Here is a 26,308-nt window from a genome sequence, read left to right on the forward strand (position 1 = left end):
ATTGACTCCGTTTATTTCTGAGTTACTGAGCAAATGCGTTAACGATCTTATTCCATTTTTAACACGCTTTTATTAGGTCGTCGTGTATGTAACTATGTATGTAATGGAATCTGCGGAGGCTAATTTAACCATCTTCCAGGAGTCGTAGCGTAATGAAAATTGGCAGCTATATGTAGTTCCGATGACAATACAATAATATGGTACTGTTGAGCTGATCTGATGATGGAGTCGGAAGATATGAACTGGAACTACATGATGGAACATCGTATCATAGCCGTTTTTGGGTTTCTTAGAAAAGTCTTGTAATGAACTTTGACTACAATTAGGTTTCAAGGTCTGATGATGAAGCCGAAAGATATGAACTGGAACTACATGATGGAACATCGTATCATAGCTGTTTTTGGGTTTCTTAGAAAAGTCTTGTAATGAACTTTAACTACGATTAGGTTTCAAGGTCTGATGATGGAGCCGGAAGATATGAACTGGAACTACATCATGGAACATCGTATCATAGCTGTTTTTGGGCTTCTTAGAAAAGTCTTGTAATGAACTATGACTACGATTAGGTTTCAAGGCCTGATGATGGTGCCGGAAGATAAGAACAGAAAAAAGGGGGGGGGGCTCGAGGGGGAAGCATGAAAGAAAGATCAACGTAGTATTTAAAATAAGTTGGGTTAGCGTTTTCTTGTGACTTTTCAGAGCAAACAAAGGGGGCTCGGGGGCGAAGCCCCCGCATAAAAGAAAGATCAACGTTGTATTTAAAATAAGTTTGGTTAAGGTTTTCTTGTGATCCTTAAGAGTAAAGAAAAGGGGGGCTAGGGGGCGAAGCCCCCGCATGAAAGAAAGATCAACGTAGTATTTAAAATAAGTTGGGTTAGCGTTTTCTTGTGACCTTTAAGAGCAAACAAAGGGGGCTCGGGGGCGAAGCCCCCGCATGAAAGAAAGATCAACGTAGTATTTAAGATAAGTTGGGTTAGCGTTTTCTTGTGACATTTAAGAGCAAATAAAGGGGGGCTCGGGGGCGAAGCCCCCGCATGAAAGAAAGATCAACGTTGTATTTAAAATAAGTTGGTTTAGGGTTTTCTTGTGATCCTTAAGAGTAAAGAAAAGGGGGGCTCGGGGGGCGAAGCCCCCCGCATGAAAGAAAGATCAACGTAGTATTTAAGATAAGTTGGGTTAGCGTTTTCTTGTGACCTTTAAGAGTAAACAAAGGGGGGCTCGGGGGGCGAAGCCCCCCGCATAAAAGAAAGATTAACGTAGTATTTAAAATAAGTTGGGTTAGCGTTTTCTTGTGACCTTTCAGAGCAAACAAAGGGGGGCTCGGGAGGCGAAGCCCCCCGCATAAAAGAAAGATCAACGTTGTATTTAAAATAAGTTGGGTTAAGGTTTTCTTGTGATCCTTAAGAGTAAAGAAAAGGCCCCCGCATGAAAGAAAGATCAACGTAGTATTTAGAATAAGTTGGGTTAGCGTTTTCTTGTGACCTTTAAGGGCAAACAAAGGGGGGCTCGGGGGGCGAAGCCCCCGCATGAAAGAAAGATCAACGTAGTATTTATAATAAGTTGGGTAAGCGTTTTCTTGTGACATTTAAGAGGAAACAAAGGGGGGCTCGGGGGGCGAAGCCCCCCGCATGAAAGAAAGATCAACGTTGTATTTAAAATAAGTTGGTTTAGGGTTTTCTTGTGATCCTTAAGAGCAAACAAAGGGGGGCTCGGGGGCGAAGCCCCCGCATGAAAGAAAGATCAACGTAGTATTTAAGATAAGTTGGGTTAGCGTTTTCTTGTGACATTTAAGAGCTAACAAATGGGGGCTCGGGGGGCGAAGCCCCCCGCATGAAAGAAAGATCAACGTAGTATTTAAGATAAGTTGGGTTAGCGTTTTCTTGTGACATTTAAGAGCAAACAAAGGGGGCTCGGGGGCGAAGCCCCCGCATGAAAGAAAGATCAACGTTGTATTTAAAATAAGTTGGTTTAGGGTTTTCTTGTGATCCTTAAGAGTAAAGAAAAGGGGGGCTCGGGGAGCGAAGCCCCCCGCATGAAAGAAAGATCAACGTAGTATTTAAGATAAGTTGGGTTAGCGTTTTCTTGTGACCTTTAAGAGTAAACAAAGGGGGGCTCGGGGAACTTCGCCCCCCGCATAAAAGAAAGATCAACGTAGTATTTAAGATAAGTTGGGTTAGCGTTTTCTTGTGACCTTTAAGAGTAAACAAAGGGGGGCTCGGGGGGCGAAGCCCCCCGCATAAAAGAAAGATTAACGTAGTATTTAAAATAAGTTGGGTTAGCGTTTTCTTGTGACCTTTCAGAGCAAACAAAGGGGGGCTCGGGGGCGACGCCCCCCGCATAAAAGAAAGATCAACGTTGTATTTAAAATAAGTTGGGTTAAGGTTTTCTTGTGATCCTTAAGAGTAAAGAAAAGGCCCCGCATGAAAGAAAGATCAACGTAGTATTTAGAATAAGTTGGGTTAGCGTTTTCTTGTGACCTTTAAGAGCAAACAAAGGGGGCTCGGGGGCGAAGCCCCCGCATGAAAGAAAGATCAACGTAGTATTTATAATAAGTTGGGTTAGCGTTTTCTTGTGACCTTTAAGAGCAAACAAAGGGGGGGCTCGGGGGCGAAGCCCCCGCATGAAAGAAAGATCAACGTAGTAGTTAAGATAAGTTGGGTTAGCGTTTTCTTGTGACCTTTAAGAGCAAACAAAGGGGGGGCTCGGGGGCGAAGCCCCGCATGAAAGAAAGATCAACGTAGTATTTAAGATAAGTTGGGTTAGCGTTTTCTTGTGACATTTAAGAGCAAACAAAGGTGGGCTCGGGGGGCGAAGCCCCCGCATGAAAGAAAGATCAACGTTGTATTTAAAATAAGTTGGTTTAGGGTTTTCTTGTGATCCTTAAGAGCAAACAAATGGGGGCTCGGGGGCGAAGCCCCCGCATGAAAGAAAGATCAACGTAGTATTTAAGATAAGTTGGGTTAGCGTTTTCTTGTGACATTTAAGAGCAAACAAATGGGGGCTCGGGGGCGAAGCCCCCGCATGAAAGAAAGATCAACGTAGTATTTAAGATAAGTTGGGTTAGCGTTTTCTTGTGACATTTAAGAGCAAACAAAGGGGGGGCTCGGGGGCGAAGCCCCCGCATGAAAGAAAGATCAACGTTGTATTTAAAATAAGTTGGTTTAGGGTTTTCTTGTGATCCTTAAGAGTAAAGAAAAGGGGGCTCGGGGAGCGAAGCCCCCGCATGAAAGAAAGATCAACGTAGTATTTAAGATAAGTTGGGTTAGCGTTTTCTTGTGACCTTTAAGAGTAAACAAAGGGGGGCTCGGGGAACTTCGCCCCCCGCATAAAAGTAAGATCAACGTAGTATTTAAGATAAGTTGGGTTAGCGTTTTCTTGTGACCTTTAAGAGTAAACAAAGGGGGGCTCGGGGGGCGAAGCCCCCCGCATAAAAGAAAGATTAACGTAGTATTTAAAATAAGTTGGGTTAGCGTTTTCTTGTGACCTTTCAGAGCAAACAAAGGGGGGGGCTCGGGGGCGAAGCCCCCGCATAAAAGAAAGATCAACGTTGTATTTAAAATAAGTTGGGTTAAGGTTTTCTTGTGATCCTTAAGAGTAAAGAAAAGGCCCCCGCATGAAAGAAAGATCAACGTAGTATTTAGAATAAGTTGGGTTAGCGTTTTCTTGTGACCTTTAAGAGCAAACAAAGGGGGCTCGGGGGCGAAGCCCCCGCATGAAAGAAAGATCAACGTAGTATTTATAATAAGTTGGGTTAGCGTTTTCTTGTGACCTTTAAGAGCAAACAAAGGGGGGCTCGGGGGCGAAGCCCCCGCATGAAAGAAAGATCAACGTAGTAGTTAAGATAAGTTGGGTTAGCGTTTTCTTGTGACCTTTAAGAGCAAACAAAGGGGGGCTCGGGGGCGAAGCCCCCATGAAAGAAAGATCAACGTTGTATTTAAAATAAGTTGGGTTAGCGTTTTCTTGTGACCTTTAAGAGCAAACAAAGGGGGCTCGGGGGCGAAGCCCCCGCATGAAAGAAAGATCAACGTAGTATTTAAGATAAGTTGGGTTAGCGTTTTCTTGTGACATTTAAGAGCAAACAAAGGGGGCTCGGGGGCGAAGCCCCCGCATGAAAGAAAGATCAACGTTGTATTTAAAATAAGTTGGTTTAGGGTTTTCTTGTGATCCTTAAGAGCAAACAAAGGGGGGCTCGGGGGCGAAGCCCCCGCATGAAAGAAAGATCAACGTAGTATTTAAGATAAGTTGGGTTAGCGATTTCTTGTGACCTTTAAGAGCAAACAAAGGGGGGCTCGGGGGGCGAAGCCCCCCGCATGAAAGAAAGATCAACGTAGTATTTAAGATAAGTTGGGTAAGCGTTTTCTTGTGACATTTAAGAGCAAACAAAGGGGGCTCGGGGGCGAAGCCCTCCGCATGAAAGAAAGATCAACGTTGTATTTAAAATAAGTTGGTTTAGGGTTTTCTTGTGTTCCTTAAGAGTAAAGAAAAGGGGGCTCGGAGGGCGAAGCCCCCGCATGAAAGAAAGATCAACGTAGTATTTAAGATAAGTTGGGTTAGCGTTTTCTTGTGACCTTTAAGAGCAAACAAAGGGGGCTCGGGGGGCGAAGCCCCCATCAAAGAAAGATCAACGTTGTATTTAAAATAAGTTGGGTTAGCGTTTTCTTGTGACCTTTAAGAGCAAACAAAGGGGGCTCGGGGGCGAAGCCCCCGCATGAAAGAAAGATCAACGTAGTATTTAAGATAAGTTGGGTTAGCGTTTTCTTGTGACATTTAAGAGCAAACAAAGGGGGGGGCTCGGGGGCAAAGCCCCCGCATGAAAGAAAGATCAACGTTGTATTTAAAATAAGTTGGTTTAGGGTTTTCTTGTGATCCTTAAGAGCAAACAAAGGGGGCTCGGGGGCGAAGCCCCCGCATGAAAGAAAGATCAACGTAGTATTTAAGATAAGTTGGGTTAGCGTTTTCTTGTGACATTTAAGAGCAAACAAAGGGGGCTCGGGGGCGAAGCCCCCCGCATGAAAGAAAGATCAACGTAGTATTTAAGATAAGTTGGGTTAGCGTTTTCTCGTGACCTTTAAGAGCAAACAAAGGGGGCTCGGGGGCGAAGCCCCCCGCATGAAAGAAAGATCAACGTAGTATTTAAGATAAGTTGGGTTAGCGTTTTCTTGTGACCTTTAACAGCAAACAAAGGGGGGCTCGGGGGGCGAAGCCCCCCGCATAAAAGAAAGATCAACGTTGTTTTTAAAATAATTTGGGTTAGCGTTTTCTTGTGACCTTCAAGAGCAAACAAAGGGGGCTCGGGGGGCGAAGCCCCCGCATGAAAGAAAGATCAACGTTGTATTTTAAATAAGTTGGGTTAGCGTTTTCTTGTGACCTTTAAGAGCAAACAAAGGGGGCTCGGGGGCGAAGCCCCGCATGAAAAAAGATCATCGTAGTATTTAAAATAAGTTGGGTTAGGGTTTTCTTGTGATCCTTAAGAGTAACGAAAAGGGGGGCTCGGGGGGCGAAGCCCCCAGCATAAAAGAAAGATTAACGTAGTATTTAAAATAAGTTGGGTTAGCGTTTTCTTGTGACCTTAAAGAGCAAACAAAGGGGGGCTCGGGGGGCGAAGCCCCCCGCATAAAAGAAAGATCAACGTTGTTTTTAAAATAAGTTGGGTTAGCGTTTTCTTGTGACCTTTAAGAGCAAACAAAGGGGGGCTCGCGGGGCGAAGCCCCCCGCACGAAAGAAAGATCAACGTTGTATTTTAAATAAGTTGGTTTAGGGTTTTCTTGTGACCCTTAAGAGTAACGAAAAGGGGGCTCGGGGGCGAAGCCCCCCGCATAAAAGAAAGATCAACGTAGTATTTAAAATAAGTTGGGTTAGGGTTTTCTTGTGACCTTTAAGAGCAAACAAAGGGGGCTCGGGGGGCGAAGCCCCCCACATGAAAGAAAGATCAACGTAGTATTTAAGATAAGTTGGGTTTGTGTTTTCTTGTGACCTTTAAGAGCAAACAAAGGGGGCTCGGGGGGCGAAGCCCCCCGCCTAAAAGAAAGATAAACGTTGTATTTAAAATAAGTTGGGTTAGGGTTTTCTTGTTACCCTTAAGAGTAACGAAAAGGGGGCTCGGGGGCGAAGCCCCCGCATAAAAGAAAGATTAACGTAGTATTTAAAATAAGTTGGGTTAGCGTTTTCTTGTGACCTTTCAGAGCAAACAAAGGGGGCTCGGGGGCAAAGCCCCCCGCATAAAAGAAAGATCAACGTTGTATTTAAAATAAGTTGGGTAATGGTTTGCCTGTGACCCTTAAGTGCAAATAAAGGGGGGCTCGGACCCTTAAGTGCAAATACTTAAATTTTGTTTGAATTAGTTGAAATGTGACAATATTTTCTAATCGAGTCAAACAAAATCCCACTAGCTGAGAGCTTCAAAACAATGTATGGCGAAAGTATGTCTCTCTAATGTCTTCAAAAAGTCCGCGATGGCACATGTCTATATTGTCTATCTTTTACGGATAACTTACTAGGTATAAACATTTTTATGATAATACCGTAATAATATGGTAGCCGCTAGTTATTATTAAGTAGCAATTAGCAATAAGTACACGTTAAGCCACAAATGGCATGTAAAATCCGCCTACTTGAAATAATTTTATGTATAAATGTTAAAAGGTATTTATTTCATTATTAATGACTAAAAAGTATAAAATAAATTAATAGTTTAAAAAACACTATAAAACACGCTTTTATAAATGCACGTAAAAGCCAAAAATAAATTATGGATCGTTCAAGTTGTCTCTATTTGTGAGCTGAAGTTTAAAAACTATGTGCTTTTAATTATAATATTTGATTGTAAAAGCGTGGGGCGCTGGAACAGGAAAGACTTTCTTGTAAACAAATACTAATTCGAACTTCCTGGCGAATGAAGTTGCATAAGAACATAACGTTTACATATGCCGCCTAAGGGTTACCAAAGAGAACCAAAGATATCTCGTCCACGAACAAGAACTCTGCATCCTGTCACTGTAGACACTTTCCCCTTTTGTACTTTGATTACCGGAAAAAAGCGGCGTTCTAAGTGTCGGTGACTGTCGACTCTCCTCACTACTAGCGCATATTTTGTCTGAGTTCGACAAACTGGTACCTACTTTGAACACTGACTTTTAATTGATTTGACTGTTTAATGTAGAACCTACTAGTCATGCTGCAACTCCAGTTAGCGCGTCAATCTGTGTAACCTCCTTCCCGTAACATAGCATAATTTGATTAATCAGCAAGTTATACTTATATATTCTGTGGTTATACAAAAAGTCTTTCCTGTTCCAGCGCCCCACGCTTTTACAATCAAATATTATAATTAAAAGCACATAGTTTTTAAACTTCAGCTCACAAATAGAGACAACTTGAACGATCCATAATTTATTTTTGGCTTTTACGTGCATTTATAAAAGCGTGTTTTATAGTGTTTTTTAAACTATTAATTTATTATTGAGAATAACGATGGTACAATTCATAATCAAACAATAATGTTTACATTTCTATTTCATCTAACGAGCTCAAGCGAAGGCGGTGCGTCAAACAGTCAATTAAAAAAAAAACAAACGATCTAAGTATTAGTACGGACCGGATATAAAATGCTTCGTTAGTTTGGTCATTACGGACTTTTGTAATATATAATAAAGCAATCATGTGGATGAAAAATTATGTATGAAAGATAGACGTAAAATTTTTAAGTTTAGCCCTTTGCACGCCAATCCCTATCGTGCGCGGCGCGTAATCTGAACCTTGTTGAAACGCACGAGGGTTGATATTGCAGCCTCTGGTCATTAGACGTCTATGCCCGTTAAAGGGTTAAAGATTATAAAGAACGTATAATGTAGGTATACCTAATCATGCCTAACATAAAAATAAAAATATTATGGAGGAGTAAAAATTAACTGCCGCTATAATAATAAATAGGAGTAAACAAATGACTTAATTATGTACCTAACCTGTTTCATCTCTCACGTACTCAAGACGAATAAAAATAGGTCGTTACTATAATGTGGTACTTTTCATACGTCATTAGAACCTCAATCCCCTTAAGGTAAAGTTTTAAGGACGCCTAAATACTTATAGGTAGGTAAGGTTTCTTGAAGATAAGTTTTCTTGTTTTATAAGTTTGACGTGTCTGTCGGTCTGTCTGTGGCATCGTAGCTCCCGAACGGATTAACCGATTTAGTTTTGTGTTATTTGAAAGCTGAGTTAGTCGGGAGTGTTGGGTTTAATGAAAATCGGCCCACTACACACTATGTCGGGGTTTTTTTTTTTCAAAATTTTCATTTTCTTTTGTGCAATAAAATTCAAATACTTAAATAAACAAGTACACACAACAGCCATCAGATATATCAGAGCGGCCGGTTGCTCATATCTGAACAAGCACTATGAGTGCGTTTTCACATAACCCGATCCGATCTGACCCTACCTAGGTAGGTACAGTCAACAACACACTGTGAATACACAGTGCCAAAAATATGTATACAGATCTTTATTTCAACTATAAAACTCCCGTGAGACACACATATTTAAAAATATTTTAAGCGGATTACTCACGTATTAAGTCGATATAGCGTTCGACATGTTTCGATCCATTTTCGAGGATCTTTCTCAAGAGTAGCGACCCCGCCTTTACATGTCGAGAGCGCGACGCATACTCTTAATATGAGTTTTAGCAGAGTTAGTGTCGGGCGAAGCCCGACGCACGCGGTCCTAAGCCGGGCGCCGAAGGCGCCCTCTAAGGCAGCGTTCCCACCACAGATGTCATATATACATAGATCAAGCAAACGTATCTACTTAGCGTGTCAAATGAACTCAGTGAAATCCACTGAGTTGTCCGTCTTTAATCGCAGCTTGCAGCTTTCGGGCGTCAATTTTTGTAAGTTGAAGTGAACAAAAACATTAATAATGCCTCTTTAAGTAATATTAATTGCAACAACACAAAAAAATATGAACACTCAAGGGTCTGAGACATATTTAAAATCATAGGCAAGTAACAACTTCAGTACAAAATCTGACACGCTCGGCCGCCATACAAATGAATGAACTTGTTTCTTCTATCTAAATCTAATTCTGTGGTTCCCACTTATGCGTCGCGTGTCTCGGGGCGCGCAAAGGGCGTCCGCGCCACGCCACCTGAGTGTAATTCAAAAAGCGTCTCCTCAGTACATTTTGTATAGGAAGGACGTAAGGCGCGCCGCCAAGCGGCGCGGCGCGCGCCCCGCCGCCGCCACGCCACCTGGGGCGCGTCTTACGTCTTTCCTATACAAAATGTACTGAGGAGGCGTTTTTTGAATTACACTGAAGCGGCGTGGCGCGGACGCCCGTTGCGCGCCCCGAGACACGCGACGCTCTAGTGTGGCCACTGGCCGGTCACTAACTCAAAGTGTCGGGCGAAGCCCGACGCACGCGGTTCTAAGTTAACTTTCTGCCTTTTCTTTATTGCCTGTACAATTAAGGTGTGTACTCGTAGATATATTTTTGGCACTTTGTCGGTATTCATAGCTGTGTTGTTGGCTGTAGGAACTATTGTAGTATTCGACCGACGCTAGAGGTTATAAATTAATAGATATGATTGAGATATATAGTATGGCTCCCCACAGACAGTCTTAAAAATTCATAATCTTAAAAAAAACTTGTATGCAATCTGACAGTTCAGATCTGTCAGTGTCTTGTCAGTGTCAGTTTGAACTGTCAGATTGCATACAAGTTTTTTTTAAGATTATGAATTTTTAAGACTGTCTGTGGGGAGCCTTATGACTGATGAGTAATCCGGCAAGTCTCCTGGGTAACGTAGTGTTATGATTTCTTTTAATTGGGGTATAATGTGACGCTTGTAAAGACGAGGGCACATTAAGCTAGGAACATACTACGCGGACGTCCGTCGTAAATCGACCGTGGACGGGAATCTGGACAATGAAATTACACATAAAGCTAGGAACACACTACGCGGGCGTCCGTCGTAAATCGACCGCGGACGGGAATCTGGACAATGGAAATACACATAACCGTGCAAACTATCGGTCGACGGACGCGGACGTGGCCTTGAGCGCACGGACGTCCGATCGAAATCTGGCTCTCTGGATGTTTTGTTCCGTGCACACTGATAGGTCGCGGTCGCGGTCGTTTTACGACGGACGTCCGCGTAGTATGTTCCTAGCTTCACCGTGCAAACTATCGGTCGACGGACGTGGACGTGACCTTGAGCGCGTGGACGTCCGATCGAAATCTGGCTCGCGGGATGTTTTGTTCCGTGCACACTGATCGGTCGCGGTCGCGGTCGATTTACGACGGACGTCCGCGTAGTATGTTCCTAGCTTTAAGAGCAAGGGGCCGTTTCTCGATATAATCGTAGTTTTCTTATTATTCTGGCTTTTATAATCGTAGTTTTGAATTGTTTTTGGCGGAATTGATAGTGTAGTGACGAGCCTGCCCTGCCTGCTAAGCGAATGGTCCTGGGCTCGATTCCCGGTTAGGCATTTTAGTAATTACATATTTTATTATAATACCTATACATAGTTATTTAAGTATAGTTGTGTGAGTTGAGTACTTGAGGAGCTTATTGTGGGAAAAGTCAATCTGTATAAGAATATTAATATAAATTAATATTATGCAAACTAATATTATAAATGGGAAAGTGTGTGCCTGATGTTTGTTTGTTCGTCTTTCACGGCAAAACGAAGCGACGAATTGACGTGATTTTTTAAGTGGAGATAGTTGAAGGGATGGAAAGTGACATAGGCTACTTATTGTCGTGTTCTATCTCCCCACTTCCCTAAAAGGGGGGGGTGGAAGTTTGTACTGAGCATTCAGCAAATTTTCGAATTTAACGCGAGCGAAAAAAGGGAAAATACTAGTTAATAATATTAATTAAATTTAAATGAATTGGTTATAATCGAGAATAATTAATAAGGTTTCCGCGTTTCTCCATTTTGAAAATTTCCTTTTATTGGCAACATATTGGTATGGTAACTCTTTTGGAATCTTACCTTATGCTTAGAATAAATTTAAAAGTGGAAAATGTCTGCCTTGGGTGAGACTTGAACTCACGGCCTCTGGATCGATACTCCAGCGCTCTGCCAACTGAGAATCGATCCAGAGGCCGTGAGTTCAAGTCTCACCCAAGGCAGACATTTTCCACTTTTAAATTTATTCTAAGCCTAGTGGCATCGATTGCAGACGTTTCTGCTAATCAGAAGTTAAAATTTAGCATGGTTAGCGCATCGTAACTGGTGAATTTCCAATATGACTTGGAACTCCGGTTGCCGTTTAAGAAGTTTAACACTCTTACGGTAGATGTCGCTACGGGTCCCATAGACCTTAGTAGTGGAAAATTTCGCTGGCTTGGTTGAAGTCTTGGTTGCTCAGTTGGCAGAGCGCTGGAGTATCGATCCAGAGGCAGTGAGTTCAAGTCTCACCCAAGGCAGACATTTTCCACTTTTAAATTTATTCTAAGCCTAGTGGCATCGATTGCTGACGTTTCTGCTAATCAGAAGTTAAAATCTTACCTTATGTTGGGCCCCGATCTACATATAATATTATTCTAATTTATTATATAAGTTTTATCTATTGCTGTAATATAATTAAACACAGAAAAAATACAGAATTGTCGCACATACATTCATTTGAAATTGTTATTAATTTATTTATTTTGTAATTGTGATTTATTTTTAATTGTAATTGTTCTTGGACATTATGTTGTCTCAAATAAACGAATTTATTATGTACTAGCTTTTGCCCGCGGCTTCGCTCGCGTCAGAAAGAGTCAAAATGTAGCCTATGTCACTCTCCATCCTTTCGACTATCTCCACTTAAAAAATCACGTTAATTCGTCGCTTCGTTTTGCCGTGAAAGACGGACAAACAAACAGACACACACACTTTCCCATTTATAATATTAGTATGGATGCCCAGTGTGTCCCGGGCGTCCCAATGATCTCGCGAGACTCGGCGCAGCTGTCAGTATCTCTTTTCCCGCCATTCGGCGCGCGCGCACCGTAAATTCAAAGTTTTTTCGGCGTTTCGTTAAGAATAGTGCATTAGAAGTTACAAAATCATAGAACGAAATTGTAGTTACTTACTTATAAAATAACATTTAGAATTTAATTAAAAACTGTAACGGTAAAATAATGTTATTGTTATAATTTATCCGTAGGTAATTTCATGCGTTAATAATACCTAAGTGGTTATCAATTTATGATTAGCAGTGTATTTTAAGTCGCATACCTATTAAAGTTGAAAAACAAGGAATTGATTACACATAATCACATTGTTTTCTATGAAAATTTAACCTACTTACATATTTACTTTAGCATCTTAGTGCGTTTTCACATTATCCGATCCGATATCGGATGTCGGAAGGATTTCAATAGAAAAAATCCAAGATGGCGCCTGTAATGTATGGGATATCGGTCCGACATCCGATATCGGATTGGATAATGTGAAAACGCACTTAGGCTGATATGAAAATAATAATAAATAATAGTCTTTAAAGTAATAACTAACACTCATACACTGAAATAAGTGATAATGAAGACAGCTTAATGAGAACTTATTTTAATCCGGAAACTTTAATTACATTATTATTTTGGAACAAAAAATGAAATTAAAAAGTTTTTTTTTTCATGAGTCATATCTTTTTTACTATCTAAAAACACTTAATACACAAAACTTTTTCTAATCACCTAAAAACTTAAAGCTCGTTACCATAGAGCGTTAAAAAAACTTTTCTTTTTTTTACCGGATCAACTTTTAAGTTCTTTTCACACCGTGCGACAGACCGTAATATTTTACATTTAAACTAAAAACGCACTTTAATTACTTGATATAAAAGCTTTTTTACTTTGTGCGAGTGAAAAGGATGTTTGCACATCCGCTTCACAAGTCGCTGCACACAAAAACTGGGTTATTATTTTTGAATAAAGGAAAATTCAAATATTTTTGTTAGAACAGAAAATTTGAAATATTTTGAAGGTGTTCCAGACCAAAATATTTTGAGAACGAAAATGCAATACAAAATACAAACACACTTACGAACGTGTTAAAATCGCTGCTAACTTGATATGACTCGAGGAAGCTGCAAATCGTCTTACGGTTCTAAATTCGTGGAATCTAAATGACATCAATTTGGAATCAAATGAAGATTTTACTTGTCAAGAATTAATTCCTTGAAACGCTTTTTTGATAATTACGATGCAGTTATGATGATTTAATAAGTACCTAGCTATCATAGAAATATGTCTTCCTTAGATCTTAAACTAAGTATTAATTCGCACAAAATTTCTTATAAGTTCATCAGCGTAAGTACAGTTAGGCAAAAAAGTGGTTTAACACTTTTCGATCGTGTTTAAAGATAGAGTCGAAAAGTGGTAAACCACTTTCTTGGCTGACTGTACCTAAACTTAATATAGCACCTTGGAGACGTTTAAATTTTTAATCGCATTTATTTATTTTTTTAAAGGCACTACTTTTTGTAGGTAGTATTCGTTTTTGCGACGACATTTATATTAATTTTATTTTATTTATAAATAAAACATTTTTTTTCTATGAAATTTAAAGTAAAAAACGCGAAGGACGTTGGACGTGTATGAAATCCAACGAAAGACTACGTTTAAACATGGAAACACACTGTATAGTGATTACAATACTGACGATAAGTTCAGTGTACTGTGACAGTGTGTTCAAAAGTATTCCCGTGACTGTAAAAACTTATGAGAATGACAGTGTGCTGCTGCCCTGCTATATTCATGACACAGGTTAGTATATAAGGTATACTGCTTTTTCTTTGCATTATCCCGACATTTTTCCACATTTCATGAGAAATGGGGATCCGATTTTTGAGTCTCACGGCGTTCGAATTCAGAGAATTGTCACTGAAAATAGGCAATTCACCGTTTTCAACCGGTATTTTAGTGACAGTGAGACTCAAAAATCGGCCCCCGGTCCTCTTTTTGAAAAGGCATTACAAAAATATTTTTTATTATTTTTTAACTTGCGAAATATCATTTTATACCCAAATTTCGTTAAGTGGACGAAAACTAGAACTGGGGGCCGATTTTTGAGTCTCACTGTCACTAAAATACCGGTTGAAAACGGTGAATTGCCTATTATTTTCAGTGACAATTTTCTGAATTCGAACGCCGTGAGACTCAAAAATCGGCCCCCTGGACGGAAACTAGCACGATGACCCTTTATTGACCCTCTAGCACAGGTGACGATAATAAGGAGAGAAGAGGGCAGTATTCAACCGATTCTGTTACCTATATAAAGGTACAGCGGGACAATTCCGACTGGGGGGATTTTTTCCATGTTTTACAATTTTTGCATTATTAATTGAGTGTCCACTGGTATGGCACGTATGTTCAGTGAATATATATGTGGAACTCAACTTTATAGTGTAATAATGGAATAAAGAATGAATAGGCTATTACTGAACCAGTGAGCTACAACCTCGGCCTTGTCGTCACTTTCCATCAGGTGCGACTAAGGTCAATCACTGGCCAGTTTATAATTTAAAAAAAAAAATGATTCAGTTACAATTTCTCCGAGTTCAATATACTTAATTATTTTTTTTTTAATTCAATATAAGACTTTAAATTTAAAGTAATTATTGCACTAGTCCTAGAGCTATCAGAGAATAGTATGCAATAAAAGCTTTGAGGTTACATTAAAAAAAAACCGCAAAGCGCACCGTACGATTTTTTCTAACGCTTGGTTCAGAATCTTATGAAGTTATTTTAAACGCTTACTTAAGTATTACGTGCTTTTCACTATTTTAAAACGACAAGTTATTACCTTAATTAATTCAATAATACTTTAAAATGAAAATCCCTAGAACGACAATTTGACGACAATACAGCGCTGAAGAACGGATATTAAAAAAAAGTAATGAGTATTCTCTATGCTCGAACACGAATGCAACATTCTTTGGAACTTTGAGCACACAATTTGATGCCAACTTTATGATTGAACGAATAAAGTTGAATATACAAAGTTTTTCCTATATTTTTAATGTTTGATAGAAACATTATGTTACATTTATTATGCAAATGTGTATGCCGGTTTTATTGATGGACGGGCGATCATTTAAGATTACTGACTGCTTGTCTATGTTAAGAACAACATTATTATAATTTTTGACGGACAATAAAAGAGGATTGTATTTAATTGAACTAAGGATTTATAAAATAATGTTATTAGACTGCGTCGTCCAGTGGCGCTATCTCTATATTATTATGGTTGAGTACTTACTTAACTAATTCCCCAATTTCCCCAACTTTTGACCTTCGCCATTACCAAAGACATATTATAACTCCGTATAGACAGATAAAGTCTAAGAAAAAAACGTACCTACCTCAGTACCATACAGAAAAAGGTACGGTGGCCTAGATGGCATTACACCTTTGGGGTACGCTCAGCTAGATGGTGCTAATATTCATATTTGACATTTTAAAACATATCAAGCTAAGAATAGGGGCCAAATTGTCAAAACTGAGGTTCAACATTTTAAGCCTTTTTTTTTACCCAGGGGGAATCCGTTATGGATCCCACTGGCCCGGGAGAGCCAAGTGGGTATGTCCGACTCCCACGGACTAAACCCCCTGGGGTGTTCCGACGCTCGCCTTGGGCGGGATTTCGGGAACACGGTTGTAGACCACCGTTGCCCCGCCAGCGTTGCCCTTGCGGGCCCGGCTCTTGTGGCTGGTCATGCAGCCTACTCCGCTGAAGGTACCCTTGGAACACTTGAGGGCCTTCCAGCACAGAAACACTTCAGGCGGGTGAATCGGGTGATGTAGCTCCCGGTCCATCACCCGCAAGTTTCGGTTAGGGCGGCATCAGTCTCTCTGCGAAGACTCTTCGCCGCCTGCCTGGCCTTCTGCGGCGCTGAGGAAGCGAGTTGGCGTCATCCTCGCGCACTCTTTCGGCGGCCTCCTTTTGCGACATGACAACGACGCTAAAGGTGGCACTGCCTCCCACTCCTCTTCACTGCTAAGCATATGGCATATTAGCGCCGGCAGAGAGATCACCCCCTATAACCGTGGACAGGGCAGCGCGAGGCTCATCCCAAGCAGGGCACTCTTCGCGCGTGTGTTGGGCCGTGTCCACGGCTCTTCGATCACAATGGTGACACGCTGTAGTAGGCTCCCTTCCCACCCTCTCACACAGGTACCAGCCGAAGCAGCCGTGCCCCGTCAGGAGCTGTGTGAGATGGAAAAAAGGTGCGCCGTACTTACGTTCCACCCATTCTTTTAGAACGGGCCGAACAGCGGCCACCAGTTCCCGGCTAGCTCCCGGGATCTCCAAACGCTCCGACCACTTTTTGAAGAGCACTTCTCGTGCTTCTTCTCTCCACTTTTGGATTTCTTGAGGGGCAGGCCAGTTCTCTTCCCTCCTTGCTACCGTCACCCGCCAATAGACCGCGGATTGAACCTTGGCTTCAAGGTCCCACGGCGGGCTTCCGGCTAGCTGCCGCGTACGAATTGTCGCGTTACGCTCGAGCCACCCTGAGAGCTATGGCTCGTTGAGGACGACGCAGAAGGGCCTCACTTTTAGATCTCAGGGTGTCCGCCCATATTGGCGCCCCGTAGAGGGCCCTGAACGTACCGCGCTCATATAGAGTCGTCTACATGCTCCTCCTGGCCCGCCCAGATTTGGGAGAATACGCCCAAGCGCACCGGCAGCAGCCAGCAATTTTGGAGCCAGACGCTTGAAGTGTTCCTCGAACTTCCACCTACCGTCGAGAACGAGTCCCAGGTACTTCATCGTCGACCCGACGGCTATGGAAGTTCCCCCCACTGTAATTTGGGCTCCCTCCGGAGGTTTATTTCGAGGCCCGTGGAAGACCAGAACCTCGGATTTGTGCAGCGCGACTTCCAGACCTAGCGCCCGAATCCTATGCACTACGTGTGCTACCCCAGCTGTGGCTACATAGGCGGCCTCCCCGTAGGTTCTGCCACGGGCCGACACGAGAGTGTCATCAGCATAGCAGGAGATGCTGACCCCCCAACAACATTTTAAGCCTGTCTCAAGAGATGTCAGTCTATGCACTGTGATTACACATTTTACTTCGACAGTAACTCTCTATAACACTCGATCCTCTTTGCCATTACATATTCCTAGCTAGTTTTATTTTGCATTATTAACTTTGTTAACATTTTTGCTTTATTACCTGTACGGAATAATACTTATGGCCACGATTTGCCTTCAGTAAAAATCAATTTATTAAATAGAACGTTAAAAAAACTATGTATCAGCGATAGTGTATGTAAGTATGTATGTACATAACTATGTACATACATACTTACGCTCCACTAGACGGACAATGACTCTTAAGTAAATTATTGATATTAATTTAAAATAAGTTACTTATACAAGCCTTATTGTCTAAACAATATTAAATAAAAAGATATTTTGTGTATGGACGAAAACTAGATTATGTTGACGGAGACTAACACAATGAGCCTAAGTTCCTATTCATCACACCGATAATTTTCTAACAAGTTACTCCCAACCTAAATACTAATGTTTATAGTCACACACTTAAAGTGATCATATCAAATTACCCTGACTACTTTTACAACATAATTGACCGTTGTTAGGCCGGTCGAACACGGTGCGCTAATCATTGGCCTCCATACGGAGCGAGACAATTTGCCTGCGCGGCAAATGTCCAATGTGCCTCGTCTCGTAACGTGCCACGGCCGAGACAGCATTCTCATTTTGGGCGACCAAGCAAAAAACAATATGAAAAATGTTAAGTGGTTGATGAAAATTGCAAATAGGATCCTAAAGTGGAAATTATGTCTTCTGTTCTGTTAGAAACCTAATGATAATAGCATCTGTGAATTCTGTGACCTAACTTTCGTCTAGTTCTAGTTTTCGTCCACTTGACGAAATTTGTTCATTTTATAAACCTTAGGCCGTTTTCACATTATCCGATCCGATCCGATATCGGATGTGGGAAGGATTTCAATGGAAATTTAAATATTCAAGTTGGCGCCTGTAATGTATGGAATATCGGTCCGACATCCGATATCGGATCGGATAATGTGAAAATGCACTTAGCACTTAGTTTTAAACGATATATTTATATTACAACTTTTTTTAAATTAGATAATATTAAATTTAAATCTGGCATCATTCTATAATAAAATTTAATACAAGTTTTAAGTTTGAACTGTCAAAATCGATGCTAACATGACTTGGTATATCTTTCGCCCACATTCTAATATTATTGATGTTTTATGTAGAAGTTTTAGAACAGATATCAAACTGACAGCTGACATTACAAAGTTACAGTGCGATTAGATCGTGTGTAGGCGTCCTTAATCCAAATAGGTTGTTTGTGTAAAAGGTTAACCCATTATTTCAAGTATCATACCAATTATGCAGTTATCTGTGAGAACTAAGACAACATTATACGTTTATAATAAACTAGGTACCCAATTAAGCAAAAAACAAATACTTTTGCTCTGAGCTTTGATTAAAGTAAAATAGCGGCTCTGAGACAAATACCTATTATGAATTAGATTAATATGTAAATAAAGTAAGGTATACACAGGTGGCCATGTCCACTAGCTTTTGCCCGCGGCTGCGCTCGCGTTTAATTCTAAAATTGTGGACTGCTCCATACAAACTTCCACCCCCCCCCCCCCTTAGGAAAGTGGAGGGGGGGTTACTTACTTACTTACTGCGATGGCTCAGCGACCCGAAGTGGATCCTGGCCTCCGACACTAGATTCCGCCATTCGCTCCTATCCTGTGCAATCTGATGCCACTCAGTCACTTGAAGGTCACGCAGGTCTTTCTGGACCTCGTCGATCCATCGGTACCTGGGCCTTCCGACCGGCCGTTTTTCAGTAGATCGCCACAAGTGAGCTCTTTTGGCCGCACGATCCTCTCCCATCCTCTCCACATAGGGGAGGGGGGGTTAGAAAGATAAAAAAGTAGTCCATGTCACTCTCCATCCCTTCAACTATCTCCACTTAAAAAATCACGTCAATTCGTCGCTCCGTCTTGCCGTGAAAGACGGACAAGCAAACAGACACACACTTTCCAATCCACACTAATATTTATAAATGGTAAAGTGTGTGTGTCTGTTTGTTTGTCCGTCCTTTACGGCAAAACGGAGCGACGAATTGTCGTGATTTTTTAAGTGGAGATAGTTGAAGGGATGGAGAGTGACATAGGCTACTTTTTGTCACTTTCCAACGTGAGCGCGAAGCCGCGGGCAAAAGCTAGTTTATAATATTAGTATGGAATGGTATGGATATTCCATAGGTATCTCATATTTGGGCACCCATTCGAGTCGACAGTCATTTATTAAAACAAACAGGGTGCGTAGCCGAATGGCACAAACGCTCACGAAACGCTCACGAAACGAAACGCTAGTAGATATCTATCCCTATCGCTCTTGCGTATTGGTGCGACAGAGCCGGACTACGTTTCGTTTTCGTTTGGCGTCGGAGAAATGCCATTCGGCTACGGGGCCAGGCACGCTAGGGTGTCGAAAACAAAGAGCCTGGGCCGCGAACCACGTTCTTGCTCTGTCGCACTTGTAAATGAATACGTTAAGTGTAAGACAAAATGTAAATGAATACGTTAAGTGTAACAACACAGATTACTCAGATTAGATCTACATGCGTCACACTTCGGGGGTCCAATCTCACACAGTAATTCAAATTTAAATGTATTTAAATTTAAATGTATGGGGTCGGCAATTCTCAAAAAAATTGTAGGTACATTTTGGATCAAGTCGTCGATAAAAATTTTGAACGTCAACGTACTATAATTAGTAAGTGCGAAAAGGACGGTCTGACATTTTATAGTTTATCGCGCGACCATGCTTGTCTGCCTGCCGGCGTATCATGCTGCCAATTTTATCACTTATCCACGTGGATAAGACATCTGTCACTGTCACACTGACGTACTTGCTAAAGCGTGACGGATGCTTTATCCACGTGGATAAGTGTAAAAATTGGCAGCATGATACGCCGGCTGCACGGGAAGCATGGTCGCGCGATAGACGATAAAATATCAGGCCGTCCCTATCGCACTTACCAATAGTGCGATAGGGACGGCCTGCTATTTTATCGTCTATCGCACGACCATGCTTCCCGTGCTGGTCGAGTGTTTTTTAACCGCCTTCCAAATCTCAAAGGAAGGGGTTTTCAATTCGTCTGTATTTTTTTTTATGTTTGTTCCTCGATATCTCCGTCGTTACTGGACCGATTTTGAAAATTTTTTTTTTGATTGAATGTATATGATGCATACAGATTGGTCCCATTTTTCTCAGAACCCAGTTCTGATGATGGAATCCTGGAGAAATCGAGGGAACTCCTCAAATCTGAAAGGCATACATATAAAAAAATTTGTGTTTTTAAAGGAACAGCATGCATTTACGTACGGAACAGTGACATTTGGTGCAGTGTAACTCCTGATGATGGTCAGAATGGAACTCCTCAAATCTGAACGGCACACTTATAGTGACTTTGGTATTTTTATAAGAACAGCATGCACTTACGTCCAGAACAGTGACATTTGGTGCAGTGGAACTGCTGCTGATGGTCAGAACGGAACTCCTCAAATCTGAACGGCACACTTATAGTGACTTTGGTATTTTTATAAGAACAGCATGCACTTACGTCCAGAACAATGACATTTGGTGCAGTGGTGATGAAGAGTGAGCCGCCCCTGGTTTGAGTTCCGTTCTGATAATCATTCTCATCTGTAAGTACTTCAGAACCATCCAGATTTCAAAATTGGTTCAGAAATGACGGAGATATCGAATAACAAAACATTAAAAAATATACAGACGAATTGATAACATAATCCAACATTTGAAAGTATTTATCACCAGAACCCCAAAGGAAGACGGTTTTTTTTTCTTAAAAAATATTTTTAAGCTATTCTTTTATTATTCGAAAAAATTCTCTGCAGCAATGTACCTACTTTTATTTTTTTTATACTACGTCGGTGGCAAACAAGCACACGGTCCGCCTAGTGGAAAGCGGTCACCGTAACCTATGGACCCCTGCAACTCAAGGAGTGTCACATGCGCGTTGCCAACCCATTAGAAACTTGTACACTCCCGTTTGCTGACGGAGTTTTATAAGTTTGACATGTCTGCCTATCGGTCTGTCTATCTGTCTGTCTGTAGCATCGTAGCTTTCGAACGGATGCACAGATTTAGATATAGTTTTTTGTTTGAAAGTCGGGAGTATTCTTATCCATGATTGATGAAAATCGTTCCACTGTGTCAAGGATTAAAACACGTTTCATACATATTTCAGAGGGGTTCAAAATTGAAATTTTGTATCGTGGTTATTATCGGTTACAAATCCCAAAAACTAGTAAAATATCACCACGTGTCAATAAAAGACCCTTCACATATTCACTCGTTAAACCAAGTGGCTCACATCTCACACAATTGGTACATAAAGATAGCGATCCTCGCTTCCTGTCAAGGCGTTGTATTGAATTTAGAGTTATTGGTGACAAATAGGGTCGAGGGTCAGATTTCGGCTAGGGTCAATTTAGGTTGTCGTCTTGAGTTGTAAGTTTGAAGAGAAAGGAATGTTAGATCAAATACGTAGTTAGTAAATTTATTCAAAAGACCTCGGTACATGTAAAACTAACTTAAATACTAATTAATATAATACTACTCTATTAAAACTGACATTACTATAAAACTAAATTCTATTCACAAAACTCGTTCCGGGCCTCTCAGATGCAAAGGTGCCCATCACACTCGATGCGTTCCCACTTCCCACGCTGAATTGCGATATACATACATGCAGAAAAGACCCGGAACGAGGGTCATGGCGTCTCTCGCTGAGCCCTGCTTTTTCTCGCTGGTTTTTTGCTTTGTAAAGTAAAGTAAAGTTTATTCATTGTTAACTGTGTACATAAGATGGTATGATATACAGGAAATACAGTACCAACAGTTGCCCATTTCGAGCGTACAATATTCTTAAAAAACTACTGACTATATTAGCTTACTGGCTAACTTATAATTACTACCCGGGATATTTCAGAAAAAACTCATTTAGGTTGTAGAAAACAACTCATTTAGGTTGTAAATGTTAGATTTTTATAGATACTAGCTTTTGCTCGCGGCTTCGCTCGCGTTAGAAAGAGACAAAAAGTGGCCTATGTCACTCTCCATCCCTTCAACTATCTCCACTTAAAAAATCTCGTCAATTCATCGCTCCGTTTTGCCGTGAAAGACGGACAAACAAACAGACACACACTTTCTCATTTATAATATAACTAGCTTTTGCTCGCGGCTTCGCTCGCGTTAGAAAGAGAGAAAAAGTAGCCTATGTCACTCTCCATCCCTTCAACTATCTCCACTTACAAAATCACGTCAATTCACCGCTCCGTTTTGCCGTGAAAGACGGACAAACAAACAGACACACACACTTTCCCATTTATAATATTAGTATGGATATGGATTTTACCTTTCAAGACCAAGCGTGTAAAAATATATTCAAATTATTTATTCTTAGAAATAAAGGAAAATTGGACTGGAATTGCCTAATTCGTCGTTTCATTTATTTAATTGCTTGTGTTGTTGTGTGTAATTGTGTGTGTGAGATTTATTTATCGCCTCTCGTTTCTAAACTTCCTACTTTTCCGCACTCGTGTCGTACTAATCTTACCTACCTACTTCTTCTTCCTTGCGTTATCCCGGCATTTGCCACGGCTCATGGGAGCCTGGGGTCCGCTTTGACAACTAATCCCAAGATTTGGCTTAGGCACTAGTTTTTTACAAACGCGACTGCCATCTGACCTTTCAACCCGAAGGGTAACTAGGCCTTATTGGAATTACTCCGGTTTCCTCACGATGTTTTCCTTCAAAAGCGACTGGCAAATATCAAATGGCATTTCGCACATAAGTTCCGAAAACTCATTGGTACGAGCCGGGGTTCGAACCCGCGACCTCCGGATCGAAAGTCGCATGCTTTTACTGCTTGGCCACCAGGTGCCGTAGCCGAATGGCATTTCTGCGACGCGAAACGAAAACGAAACGCCGCTAAAGGTAGTCTGGCTCTGTCGCGCCAATACGCACGAGCGATAGATATAGATATCTACGAGCGTTTTGTTTCGTGAGCGTGTGTGCCATTCGGCTACGTACAATGGCGCTTCTTACTAATCTTACCTACTATTTTCGAAAATGTTTCCATTGATTCATTTCGTTCACAGACGTCGACATTCGTGTTCGGTGGTACAAAGGCGACACCCTACTCGGAGACAGTCGCGACCCCCACCATCTCCTACCACCGAGGACGAGACTCCACGCCAACTACAGTCTGGAGATCAACGACCTTGTAGCTGATGACACTGCTGAGTACACTTGTGAGGTAAGTCATATGAATTTTATAATATTATAAGCAGGGTTCCGTAGTTTCCCGTATTTTTCTCAAAAACTACTCAACCTATCAAGTTCAAAACAATTTTCCTAGAAAGTCTTTACTAGAGATGGGCCGAATATGGATTTTGCCGAATACGAATATTCGGCCGAACATTCGGTTCAGCTCTTACCGAACCGAACATTCGGCCGAATATTCGGTTACGCCATATTTTTAAAGCGGATGTTCATTAAACTATTAAAACTATTACATGATTGATAATGGTTACATATTATGGTACTAGGTACAAGGTACAACTATGTTCTTATGATTTAGTGGATAACTAAAACTTAGTTAAAACAACTCTGACTTCTTCTCAACTCTTAAACTATGTTTTTTTTTTACATATTTTGATGTATTAATTATCTCTTTTTAGTAGTTCCTTAGAAAGCTACTAAAATAGGAGCTTATTATCCAATGGAATACCTACGTAAGATCTTCATTAGTTATTTACTTTGTTTATTCGGCAAATATTCGGCAATGCAACCGAATTATTCGGCCGAATACGAACATTGAAAAACTTGCCGAATATGCCGAATACCGAATATTTACCGAATATTCGGCCCATCTCTAGTCTTTACAAAGTTCTAATTTTATGATTTTTTTTATATTTTTTAAACATATTATGGTTCAAAAGGTAGAGGGGGGGACACACTTTTTTTTATTTTAGGAGCGATAATTTCCGAAAATATTATTTTAATCAAAAAAGGATTTTAGTAAACTCTTATTCGTTTTTAAATACCTATGAAAAAAATCAGTCCCCACTTTACATGTAGGTTAGGGGGGTACCCTAACAAAACATTTTTTTCCACTTTTTAATTTACCACTTTGTCGGCGTGATTGATATACATGTCGCAGTAAGATAGATAAAACCGTTATATAGTTATAACCCTAGGAATATAATTATACGTCGTAACATAGTTAAACGAAAGCGATTAATTGCTATCTTACTAGGAATATAACTATAATACGTTACTAGTTTAGTCATATAGTCATATGACTGGATTCAGTCTAGTGAAATGATTGTAGGTAGGAGTGCGACGGTGCGGCAGAGGTATAGTTATAACCCTAGGGATATAATTATATGCCGTAACATAGCTAAACAAAAGCGATTCATAACCATCTTACTAGGAATATAATTATAATACGGTAGGTACTAGTTTAGTTATATAATTATATCACTGGATTAAACTTAATCTAGGGATATATAATTATAATACGTCTCTAAGTGGGACTGGAACCGGAAGTCCCGGTTCTTTATAGTTCTATGCCAAAAAAAAAATCAAAAGGAACCCTTATGTCGCGACTTTGTCCATCCGTCTGTGTGTTTAGAGAGAATAAGCACATTGAATTGGAAATAATTAACTAATTCTTGCCCTAAACAATTCTTCACTGTGGTTTGTTTGTTTAACGCATATAATTATATCCCTAGGGTTATAACTATACCTCCGCCGCAACGCCACACTCCTGTCTACAATCATTTCACTAAACTGAATCCAGTCATATAATTATTTGACTAAACTAGTAACGTATTATAGTTATATTCCTAGTAAGATAGCAATAAATCGCTTTCGTTTAACTATGTTACGACATATAATTATATCCCTAGGGTTATAACTATATAACGGCTTTATCTATCTTACTGCGACATACATATTGGTACCAAATTTCAGGTTTAATTCTAGTGCTAAGTGCGTTTTCATATTATCCGGTCCGATAACGGATGTCGGACCGATATCCCATACATTACGGTCGCCGTCTTGGATTTTTTCTAATAAAATCCTTCCGACATCCGATATCGGATCGGATAATGTGAAAACGGCCTAACGGTCACAGAGATTATCCGCGGACGGACTTGGAATTAGTCCGGTTTCCTCACGATGTTATCCTTCACCGAAAAGCGACTGGCAATTAGATATCAAATGACATTTCACACATAAGTTCCGAAAAACTCATTAGTGCGAGTCGGGGTTCGAACCCGAGACCTCCGGAACGAAAATCGCACGCACTTACCGCTAGGCTACCAGCGCTTCAACCGTCCGCAAGGAATTGCGCGCTGTCTAAATAGGCCTTTAGAACCTCAATTTTTTTGTTGGCATAAGTAAGCTAAATCGAAATTAATCACAATTTGTACTTCTCAAATTGTAACAAACTACAAATTAACTTATCATGACTCACACCGAATAATAACTTTATAATAAATGAACCTTCCTCGTTAGAATTGCGCCATAACTGCCATAAGATTAATCTATCTAATACAACTTTGAAAACTTATAATCATGAGCTGCCATATTAAATTGTTATTTTAACTAGCCTCAGCCGAAGTGAAAATCATGGACGCTACGTTGCCATCGAAACACAGTCTGGCTCTGTCGCGCCACTACAAAGGAGCGAAAGGGAGAACTAGCTACGATATGCTTACGACGAATAAACAATTGTGACGTTGCCATGGTACCCAGGTTCAAATAATAATGGTTTTAGAATCAAATATGGCGGATATCAAAAGTTCGTTACAGTTGTAAAGAAGTCGTTTCTCTTTGAGGGATTAGCGGCCCGCCCTTCGTTTGTTGTTCAATGCTTTACAATTACACTTAGGGAGGTCGATAAAGTTGTATCGATATCGATGTTTTGATTAAACCTTCAAAGGCATTTATTTATTTAATGATTTATGCATGAAAATGTACAGTACAGATAGGCGGACTTAACGCTTTAAAGATTTTCTACCAGTCAATGTCGAGGCTAAGCATGTATCGCATACACTTATCTCCATAACCATTTTAACATATTGAACTTAAATCCCTAATCGTCGATAGTCATTTTAAAATGTGACCGAAACGTGTCTATATTTTTTCTATAAATAGACTATGGATTTTTAATGTTTTAGAATACGTAT

At 40.6% G+C, this 26,308-nt stretch overlaps 1 protein-coding gene across 1 annotated transcript in view; it reads left to right on the forward strand.

Moving 5' to 3' along the window:
- Positions 1-11,985: 11,985 nt before the first annotated feature.
- The window catches only part of LOC125237057 (hemicentin-2-like), a 42,212-nt gene continuing 27,889 nt past the window's right edge, over positions 11,986-26,308 (forward strand). The window contains exons 1-3 of the mRNA XM_048143998.1: positions 11,986-12,125; positions 13,563-13,759; positions 23,210-23,367. Coding sequence (XP_047999955.1) covers positions 13,591-13,759; positions 23,210-23,367 — 327 coding nt within the window. The 5' untranslated portion in view covers positions 11,986-12,125; positions 13,563-13,590. The remainder of the gene's footprint in view (positions 12,126-13,562; positions 13,760-23,209; positions 23,368-26,308) is intronic.

Source organism: Leguminivora glycinivorella, chromosome 20 (genome assembly GCF_023078275.1).
Source record: "Leguminivora glycinivorella isolate SPB_JAAS2020 chromosome 20, LegGlyc_1.1, whole genome shotgun sequence".
Lineage (NCBI taxonomy): Eukaryota > Metazoa > Arthropoda > Insecta > Lepidoptera > Tortricidae > Leguminivora > Leguminivora glycinivorella.